General features: G+C 40.6%; 1 protein-coding gene across 1 annotated transcript; it reads left to right on the forward strand.

Annotated features, from left to right (window-relative positions):
• Positions 1-1,223: 1,223 nt before the first annotated feature.
• On the forward strand, positions 1,224-2,174 carry FGFBP3 (fibroblast growth factor binding protein 3). The gene has a single exon (XM_036734166.1). It carries the CDS (start codon positions 1,323-1,325, stop codon positions 2,172-2,174), a length of 852 nt encoding a protein of 283 aa, XP_036590061.1. The 5' UTR covers positions 1,224-1,322.
• The last annotated feature ends 9,229 nt before the right edge of the window (positions 2,175-11,403 follow it).

An 11,403-nucleotide genomic window follows, 5' to 3' on the forward strand; every position in this document is an offset into this window, starting at 1 on the left:
TGATAAAGCCTGACCTTCCTCCAAGAAAGAAACTGGACCAGTTCATCTCTAGAGATTCCTCCTCTAAAATTCAATGGCAGCAGCTCAACTAGAAATATTCAAAGAAAAACTTAGAGAAGAGATTGTGCAATAGAAAATATTGTACAAAAAGAATTTTAGAATTACTATCATCCCTAGTATTTTGGGTGAGGCAAACAAACTTTAAAGGTATAAAATTATTTTTTAAAGAATTAGGTAATTATAACAGTGATATTCATAAAATACATAGTTTCAGCTGATGGCCAAGTCATCTTGTCTAATTACCCAAAAAGTGGTGAAATCTTGATTAAACAATTTTCAAATTTGCTTTAATTGAATACCACTATTGATTTCCTATAATGTTTCCTAGTAGAGTTATACCAATCGGTTTTTAACAAATAAACCAAGAGTTAGGAAACACTAACTAGGAAAAAACACCAAAGTATCAAAATATTAGATATTTTATCAGAACCCTTTGAACAAGGAGCCAAAATTCGAAGTTTATTTTCATAGTCTATTGCCACTTACTATAAAACATCTGATGTGTGTGTGTGTGTGTGTGTGTGTGTGTGTGTGTGCGCGTGTGTGTGTCTGAAAAAGTCTGGGAGGGGCATAATCTTCGGAGGCCCCTCCTGTCCCATTGATAACACGTTCATTCACAGTGAGCCCTTCTAATACAGACTAATCCCCCAGGCGGACATTCACACTACCCTAATAGGCTCCTCACCTCAAGCAGAACTCGGTAAGTTCAAAGTTCTAGAAAAAGTAGATATTTGCGAGGACTTCTAGTTCTAGGATTGCTTTGTGGGGAGGGGGAAAGGAAGAGGTGTATTTAATTAGCCAGGTACTGTACTTTTTCTCACGTTCCGTGACCCCCGACAAGGGCTCTCTACACAAAGGATTTCAAAGTATATACAGCAATTTTCTTTCAAGGAAGATCAATTGAGGAGTTAGGAGGCAGACGTTGGAGAAGGGTGGTGCTGATTGTGGAGGGAGGTTCAGTGGGACCTTAGACCCCTAAGTCACCTCAGTGTCACAGGTGCACTAGTGGGGGCGGAGTTCCCAGGCTACTCAGAACCCCCAGCCCACGGACATCGGCCCCTAACAGGTCTGAGTAAAGTGGGAGGCAGAGAGGGGATCAGAAGGGAGGGCCCCGTTAGGCTTAAAGTTCTCCTGGCTAAGCCGCTTGCTGTCTGTCTCTGGCCGCAGGTCCCGGGGATGCTCTTTGCGGGTCCCCTCCTCTGCTGAAGCTGTCTAGGTCACTGAATGACCGGAGCATCTCATAGCGGCTGAGATCCCAGGCAATGAGGTTTTCCAGGCTGTCTTTCGCTCTGCTGCTCCTCGGCTGCTGCCTCTTCGGGGCATCGACAGCCAGGAAGAACAAGGATAGCACACGGGGAGCGGCCGAGTCGGTTCCTGGCCCCGCTGGGGGCTCCTCGGGTCGCTTCTCCAACCCCGAGCAACATGCGTGTAGCTGGCAGATCCTGCTGCCGGCCCCCGGAGACTCGTCCGCTTCGGGCGCCGAGGGAGCAGGCGCAGGCAGCGAGCTCACGGTGAGCTGCCAGAGCCCAGAAGGGTCGCGCTACCAGTGCGCCTACCGCGGGGAGCCGCAGCGCTGCGCCGCGTACAACGCCCGCGGTCCGCAGTATTGGAAGCAGGTGGTGGGGAAGCTGAGGAAGAAGAGGAGGCCCTGTCACGACCCGGCTCCGCTTAAAGCTCGGCTTTGTGGCGGCAAGAAGGGACAAGGAGCCGAGCTCCATCTGGTGACCCGGCCGCTGGACGCCGCCGGCGCTGGGGCCAGCTCGGCCGCCACCGCGCTCCCTGGCGAGGGCAAGGGCAAGAGCAAGGGCCGCAGCAGGGGCCAGGGTCGTGCCCGGGAGCCCGCCCACGGAGCTGAGGAAGGACCGAATCTACCCCGAGCCCCGCCGCCGTCGGGGACCCCGGCTGTGGGCGGTGTGGCCAAAGAGAAGGGTCCTGGGAAGAAGGGCAGCGGGGGCAAGCGCAAAGAGACCCCGCCATCTGACGAGGAGAGGCCAATGGAGGCTGGGCCGGCCCCGGGGGGCCCGCTGGAGTTTAACGAAGAGTTGACAGAAACCTACTGCGCAGAAAAGTGGCACTCGCTGTGCAATTTCTTCGTCAACTTCTGGAATGGTTGAGCCGAAATACGGCTGCGGGGGGAGGGGGGACAGGGGAGGATGAGTGGGTGGGGGGACAAAGGAAGAAAGGGGGCCTCCAAAGGGAGTGGTTGTGAAGGGGTGGGGACGATTAGGGAGGAGTCCCCAGGGCAACAGTAGAAGAATGAGTCGGGAAAATGGGAATAAGCACGGAAGAGCTCAGGTTCTAGTCTAGGGGGTTTGGGAGGAGGGCAAAGGGGATGAAAGGGGTTATTGTTAGGGAATTTAAAGATGTCGAGAACAATATCAAATATATCTCTATACATCTCCATAAATATATATCTTCATAGAGATATGGAGAACTAAATACATATCTCTGTAATCTTCGTGAGATATATTTCTATGGATATATATCGAAATATATAAATTGCCTAGGGGCAATGAGAAGTTAAGTGACTTGTTCATGGTTATACAGTTAATATGTATGCGGAGACACGACAGGAGCCCAGGTCTTCCCGACTCCAAGGCTGATCTGTCTCTCATATCATGCTACCTTTTACAAACCACACATAAGTGTATACACACAAACACCTGCAAAGTTGTACATCTTGGAGTCTATGAGAGGTTTGCAGGTCTAAGTGGATACAGTGGGGATGAGAAAATCATGGGAAGTGTGGTGATATTTGCAAGGGGTAGATTTTTAACTGAGGGCAGAGGGAATGGAGGTGCAGAAGTGGGCATGCCATAGTTGTGTAGAAATGCATAGATTAGAGGAAGAGATGGGGTAGGCAGCTTAGCGAGAGGTTATATGAATAAAAGTGGTGGAATTGTGGGGCAAAATGTATATTTTATAACTCGTGTTTGTACTAGAACCACATCAAAAAGCAATTTCCAGCCTGGACCAGGATGGATTATTCAAAATACCTTTATAACTATCTACTAACGGAGTTGGCCATTTTTCTTTCTTAGTAAGTTTGAATGCACATGCAACTCAGCACCCCAGAATTCTAACAGGGGATTCAGAGGCATAACAAGAGTGAGGCAAGTGAGATACTTGCCTCAAAACTAAGGGGGCATGAAAAAATCAATAAAATATGTATCTACTATCTTAAGCACACTATGCCTTTAGGGTAGGTAGCAGCAATTTTATATTCTTGTCTTAGTGCAAAATTATCTCTTTTAGGAGTCATTCAAAGATTGAGGAGCTTCCAGGGAAAGACTTTAGTCTTACTGGTTGCCTTTCAGTATAGTCTTTTACCTTCTTTAAAAGAGATGGCTTTATGGTCTGGAGCATTTCTAATTTATATTCTACATACAGGGTTACTTTGTAGAAGCTGGATACCCCAGCAGTTATAATAGGTGTGACTTTTTGCAAGCCTCTCCATTTGTACTTGGTCCTATTAAAGAACTGGTTAAAATTTGTGTGTGTCCCAGAGTCATTTGGATCCTTTGAGAAAGCTGTATTTCCTGGGAGAAATCTTTATTACCAAGGTCAAAGGCATGTCCTACAACAGTGCCAACTCACAACACTGCATGAATCCCCCTTTAAAAGTGAAGCAATTTTTTGGAATCTTGTATGTGTATTTTAAAGCTATTGCTATAGTGGTAAAGAAAAAACAAACAAGCTCCCAAAACAGAAAGAACAAAAACCTCTCATACAACCAAATAGTTGCTAGATAAATTTTCAAGGAAAAAATGACATTTTACTTACTTGAAAGTCTGATATACTCCAATATCAAAATTTGTACTGTAACTCATTTAGGTATATATACAAAAAGTCTGGACTGAAGACAGCAAAAGTCAAAAGCAACTGGATATCAATTACCCTTCCCATGGCAGCTATAGGCAGTAAGTTCTTTATAGGTAGTTAGGGAAAAGAGTAGGTTTTGGTTTATAAAACTGCTTTGCTATAAGACCTCTGTGTGTATGTAGAAATATATATATATATATACATATATGATATATGTATGTCTACATACACATATAGGAAGGAAGGAAGGAATGAAGGAAGGAAGGACAGTAGGAAACTAATTGATATTAATTGTAATAAGTTTATAAAGATGTTTAACCAATGCAAATCTATTTATTGCTATAACAAGGAAACCAAAAAATCCCCAAAATATCTTTAGGCTACAAGCATTGACATATGCAGAGAAATGCTTGCCAAACATGACACTGCTTTAGAATATTAGTTCATTTATAAAATCTTATAAAGAAAAATGATAAGAAATTGTGATTAGTATCATCTCATAATGCAGAGAAAAACAGTGAAAGGTAAAACCAATTTAAAGAAAGCTTGGTGAGAGACCCAACTAAGCAAAGTCATCCCAGGGGCATTTAAAAATGAAAATTAAAGGACAACAAATAGAAGAAAAATAGAAAAGATCTACAAAATTGTTATAACAAATTTTTCATGAGTAAAAATAGTTTGCTTATAGAGTATTTAGAAATGACACTAAAGAAAACAAAGAGAAAATAGAAAAAGACTAAGTGCACGTAGAGGAGATCCATGCTGGAAGCAATACATTTGTGAGGGAATCAAAGGCTCTATTTCAAAGGAAACGATAGTCAAGGCATGGAAAAAATCTTGGACCTTATAAATACTGAAACAAGACAACCAAGAAAACAATAACCACTGACCTACATGCTTACGTACTTTTCCCTAGCTATGTCAAAATTTTTATGAGAATCATCTCTACACTGATATAGGGCATCTTAGAAAAGGATGCTAAAAGGAAAGAGGCAGGTTTTGACAAGCAATACTCCACATCTTTTGTTGTTGGTTAGTTGTTTTTCAGTTGTGTCCAGACTCTTCATGACCCCTTTTGGGGTTTTCTTGGCAAAGATCCTGGAGTGGTTTGCCATTGATTTCTCTAGCTCATTTTACAGATGAGGAAACTGAGGCAAACAAAATTAAGTGACTTGCCCAAAGTTACACAGGTAGTAAGCGTCTGAGGCCAGGTTTGAACTCAGAAAGATGAGTCTTCCTGACTTCAGACTTCCTGACGCTATGTCCACTTCACCACTAAACTGCCCATTTCACATCTGTACAATTACACAACTCACTGAGGGATGTAGAGATTCCACATGTTTACCATTACACAACTGACTGAGAGGTGTATATATTTAAGATCCTGTCGTGTTTATTATCTGATGATTATTTAAAGCATTTGATTTGTCTTTAACTTTGTCTTTTCAGTTGCTTGGGGGCACTGAGACATACCAAATGACATACCAAACATCACATAATTAGTATCTGTTGGGGCAGGATTGGAACCAAGATCTCTAGTATGCCTGTTATTTTGTAATTAAAAAAAATAATTTTTTGGACTACGCACTACCATTTCCTACAACTTGTATTTATGACTTCTGTATTGTTTCTTGATTAATTTCAGTATGGGAAGATCAATTTGCCTTTCAGTACTACATGCAATAAGTCTGACATTTTAAGCTATACTAATCACCCATTTTCTGTTTACATGACTCAAGCTTAATACTATTCATTTATCTTTCCTTTTATTTGTATACAGAGTTGTCTGTTCTTGATTATTCAAAGATAAATCATTTAGGTTCTTTACTTCTCTTGCTGTCATTTTGTGGTGGGAAGAATGATGATGATTCACAGTTCTACAACACATTCAGGTTTACAAAATTCTTTATGTATATACAACAACCTGTGATGCAGGTAGTACAAGTATTCCCAGAATCTTGCCATTGGAAAGGCTTTCAAGGGTCATCTAGTCCAACTCCCAACTCCCAAGAATCCCCTCTACAACACTGCTAACAAGTGATCATCCAGTTGCTTCTTTTTCATTGATCCATTTTATTTTTTTAAATTTACAGTCATCTCTGGATATATCCCTTACCTATCCTCCAATGAACTGCTCCTTGGGATAAATTTAAAAAACAAATCTAAGCATAACTGTTAAAAAAAAAGCAGTTGACATACCAACCCTGTATGACAGCATATGTGATATTCCAATCCCACATTCTTCCTATGTCTCCAGTGAAAGGAAGGAGGTGCATTTACTCATCTCTTTTCTGGGGCCAAGATCAGTCATTATAATTACATAGTGTTTAGTTTTATTTTATTGATCTTTTTATATCACAGTCATTGTGCATATTATTTTTGATTCTGTTTACTCTGCATCAGTTAGTAAAAGTCTTTTCATGTTTCTCTAAATTCCTCATATTCACAGTTTCTTGAGTGTGATAGTATTCCATTACATTCATATACCACATGACTAAATATATCTCAATGCAGCTTCTACCAATTGTATATACACATATATACGTAAGTATATATAACATACACATGTACACATATATACACCTGTATTTATGTACTTGGTACTTCTAGTTAATTAATTAACAGTGTGCTCCTTGTAGAAAAAAGAGGACCATCATAGCTCCTGCCTAGCTGAAGAACAAAGCCATTTTGCATGGATTGAAATCTGAATTTTGCCTTAAAGGCAAAAAGGAGGGGAGAGCTGCAAATGTTGAAGGAGGCCTCTATGAGATCTGAGCTTAGGTGCAGTAAAGCAGCTGTTGGGAGAGGACACCTGGTATAATGGATAGAGAGCTGGTCTTGGAGACAGGAAGACTTAGATTCCAGTTCTGCATCTGACATATATTGGTTGTATGAGCCTTGACAAGGCTTAACCTCTATGTCCTATAGGCAACTCTAAGTTGTCCAACAGTTGTTGAAGATCTGCTTTGGCACAGAGATATTCCTTATTGGAGCTCCCTGTATCAAGAAAAGATCTAGAACCTTATCCCTACCCCTAACAATAACAAAAAAGCAGATAGTAGGAAAGACCATGGGAATACTTCACATTGATGCCACTTATCCAGACATTGATGTCATTTATATGCTAGACATGAATGCTAGGCACTTTAACTTAATGCCTGACTGATTCTGTGGCTCTCCTCCTGGGAAGCAATGTCTCAGCTCTACAATCTATTCCAACCTAAACAACACAGCTGCTATAGCATCATTCAGTGGAAATTTTGACTGGATATCTAGGATCATGGATTCTCTAGGGGTCTTCATAGAGATAATCTTCACCCAAGAAATTCTGACAAACCATTCTACTTGCTGTTCTCCATGTAGAACATTCCATTTCATTCTTTCATACCTTTAGAAAAACTATCCATTGTGTCTAGAATGTTCTCCCTATCACCTCTGCCTCTTGCAATCCCCAACTCTGTTCAAGGCTCAGCTCAAGTGCTGTACAAGGTCCTTCCTTATCTCCTCAATTTTTAGTATTTTCTGTCTTCCCACCCAAACTGCTCACTCTCTGTCTCTCTCTCTCCATATGTGTGTGTTTATATGTACATATGCATATATACATGTGTATACAATATACATGTATGTATGTATATACATATGTATATATTATATATAATATTTGCTTATCCCGGTAAAATTGTTTTTACATGGCAGGTGATAAATAAATGCTTGTTGAATTATTTGAACCAAATCTTGTTACCTAGCAGTGACCCTGAAGAGCTAATTCTGAATTCATGTAACATCAGTAACAGCAGCTCTTCCTCTTAGAAAAAAAGAGAATGAAACATATTTCTTAATTTCAGAGGAGAGCTAGGGTACCACAGTTGCCAAATGATACATATGCTATCAGAGGAAGTCTTTTATAATCCTTTTCATTTAAATGATTTTTCTTATAAGGATGAGTTCAATTTTTCTAAGGTGAAAGTGTGGAGTGCTATACAATGAAACCCATTAATTAAATTTCAAAAGAAATAACATTGGCAGGTGAGCCAAGAGGTATAATCCTCACAGGTCTGATCTAGCTTGCTTGTTAGACCAATATGGAATCCTGTAATTGGTAGCTGGTGGTTTAGTTGATAGAGTGATGGACCTGAAAGACCTAAGTTCAAATCTGGACTCAGACACTTACTAGCTACGTAACCTTGGGCAAGTTACTTAACCTCTGTTTACCTCAGTTTCTTCAACTATAAAATGGGGATAATAACAGTGCCTACCCAACAGGGTTGTTATGAAGATCAAATGAGATGATATTTGGAAAAGTACATAGCACAGTGCCTGGCACAGAATAGGTATTGATACATGCTTATTCCCTCCTTTTCTGAAAGTATGTATAGTCCTACTAGTTTTTCTAAATATAAAATTGTTCAACTTAATTAAATTAAAAGCAACTTTTGTAAAAAAAAAAAGTTTTTTTTTAAAAAGTCTTTCTTGCTTTGGGTCCCATGATGGTCTAGTTTGACTAACTATTATAGATAGGACCCCAATCCATCAGATTATTCTCAACTTGCCATTTCACAAAATGACTGCAGGAGTGGGGTAGGTGGAGCCAAGATGGAGAAAAGGCAGGAACTTGCCTGCACTCTCCCAAATTCCCCTCCAAACAACTTTAAAATAATGCCTCAAAATGACTTCTGGAGTGGTAGTACCCACAAAATGATGGGGTGAAACACTTTTCCATTCCAAGGTAACTTAGAAAATCAGGAGGAAAGATCTGTCAAACCAGGGTGAACGAAGCCCAGTCCAGCACATGCAAAACCCCAGCAAGCCAGAAGCAGGTCTGGAGGGCAACTGAATTGACTGCAGCAGCTTCCAGAGCTCTCAGGCCATAGACAGTAAGGGGATCAGATCACTGGTCAGGAGATTATAGGGGTCCCTTGGCTGGCACTGGGTGCAGGACTTTGTTGTATCTCCCATACTCATATCCAGGTTGCAATTCTAGGTCACAGTCCCAGGGTGAACTAGCACACTAGAACTTGCTGCCAAGGGGAAGTGGGGACCCTGGTCACAGTTCCAAGGTGGAAAAGAGTGCTTTTGGGTGCTCACAGACCAGAGCACAGGCCAGGAGAGCAGAAAACACACCTCTCTTTAGATCACACTACCTTGGAAGAACTGAAAACTTACAGACATCCTCTGCCACCACAAACTAACTCTAAAAACAATTGCACAAAAAATGAAACTTGAGACAGTGCCCCCTCCAACCTGGGAACAGAACCCAACTTTAAAATAAAGTTAAAAGTGAAGAAATAGGCTGGAAAAATGAGCAAACAACAACAACAAAGAACCTGACCATAGAAAGTTACTAAGGTGACAGGGAAGATTGAATCACAAACTCAGAAGAAGCCAACAAAATTAAAACTGCTATATTCAAAGCCTCAAAGAAGAATATGAATTGATCTTGGGCCCAAAAAGAATTCCTAGAAGGGTTCAGAAAGGATTTTAAAACTCAAATAACAGGCAGAGGAAAATTAGGAACAGAGATGAGAATGATGCAAGAAAATCGTGAAAAAAGAGTCAGCAGCTTGGTAAAGGAGGCACACACGCACGCGCGCACACACACACACACACACACACACACGCACACACACACAAACTGAAGGAAAAAACACCTTAAAAATAAGAATAGTCCAAATGGTGAAAGAGGAACAAAAATCAACTGGAGAAGAACTCCTTAAAAAGTAGAATTGGACATATAGAAAAAGATGTGCAAAAATTCACTGACAAAAAAAGAACTTAAAAAGTAGAATTGGGATAGCTAGGTAGTGCAGTGAATAGGGCGCTGGCCCTGGAGTCAGGAGGACCTGAGTTCAAATCTGGCCTCAGACATTTGACATGTGCCAGCTGTGCAACCTTGGGCAAGTCATTTAAACCCCAATTGCCTTGCTTTCTCCCCTCCAAAAAAAAGTAAAATTGGCCAAATGGAAAAGGAGGTACAAAAACTGGCAGAAGAAAATAATTCATTAAAAATTAGAATTGAACAAGTAGAAGCTAATGAGACATCAAGAAACAATGAAACAAAATCAAAAGAATTAAAAAAAGAAGATAATGTAAAATACCTCACTGGAAAAACAACAGACCTGGAAAATAGATCACAGAGAGATAATTTAATTGTTATTGGACTACCTGAAAACCATGATCAAAAAAAGAGCCTAGATATCATCTTTCAAGAAATTATCAAGGAAAACTGCCCTGATGTTCTAGAGCCAGAGGGTAAAATAGGAATTGAAAGAATCCACCAATCGCCTCCTGAAAGAGATCTCAAAATGAAAACTTCCAGAATATTACAGCCAAATTCCAGAGTGCCCAGGCCAAAGAGAAAATATTGCAAGCAGCCTAGGGTGGGGAATGGGGGAACAATTCAAATATTGTGGAACCACAATCGAGATAACACAAGATTTAGCAGCTTCTACATTAAAGGATCAGAGGGCTTAGAATATGTTATTCTAGAAGGCAAAGGAGCTAGGATTACAACCAAGAAAAATTACAATTAGCAAAACTGAGTATAATCCTTCAGGGGGAAAAATGGATATTTAATGAAATGGAGGACTTTCAAGTATTCCTGATAACAAGACCAGAGCTGAATAGAAAATTTTGACTTTCAAATACAAGACTCAAGAGAAGCATAAAAAGGTGAACAGGAAAGAGAAATCATAAGGGATTCAATAAGGTTAAACTGTTTACATTTCTAAATGGGAAGATACTTATAATTCCTAAGAGCATTGTCATTATTAGGGCAGTTAGAAGGAGTGTATATAGACAGAAGACACAGGTATGAGGTAAATATGATGGGATGATATCTTTAAAAAAATAAAATTAAGGGAAAAAAAGAGGAATGCACTGACAGAGGGGAGAAGGGGGTAAATTATCTGACATATGAGAGCTTTTACAGTGGAGGGGAAGATAAGGGAGGTAGGGGGTGGAGCTTGAGCTTTACTCTCATCAGAATTGATTTAAAGAGGGAATAACATACACACACAGTTGGGTATAGAAATGTTTCTTACCCTATAGGAAAGTAGTAGGGGAAGGGGATAAGAGAAGAAGGTTGCTGATAGAAGGAAGGGCAGATTGAGGAAGGTGGTAACCTGAAGGAAAATACTTTTGAGGATGGACAGGGTTAAAGGGATGTAACAACAACCACACTGGCATACCCAGGATGGTTGCTAGCACAGGTTCTTAGATCTGCTTGACTAGAAAAGATAGCTGTTTAAGGGGTCAGCAATCTTTAATTACATTCACTAGCTCAGGGGAAAAGTCAGCACCCTGAATTTCAGAGAAAATACAAACAGAGAAAATATAAGCAGAGAAATAAAGACCAACAGACAGGGCTCTACTGCCTGAATCAAAGCAATATTGCTATACACTTTACATACATCACTGGATAGAGAGAGCCTTTACCTCTGAGCCGTTGGGGAGCTCTGAACATATGACCACTCAGAGCCTCAACCAGAGAATCACAAAGTCCTTCTCATAAGCGAACCCCTG

The sequence above is a fragment of the Trichosurus vulpecula genome, chromosome 8, assembly GCF_011100635.1.
Source record: "Trichosurus vulpecula isolate mTriVul1 chromosome 8, mTriVul1.pri, whole genome shotgun sequence".
Lineage (NCBI taxonomy): Eukaryota > Metazoa > Chordata > Mammalia > Diprotodontia > Phalangeridae > Trichosurus > Trichosurus vulpecula.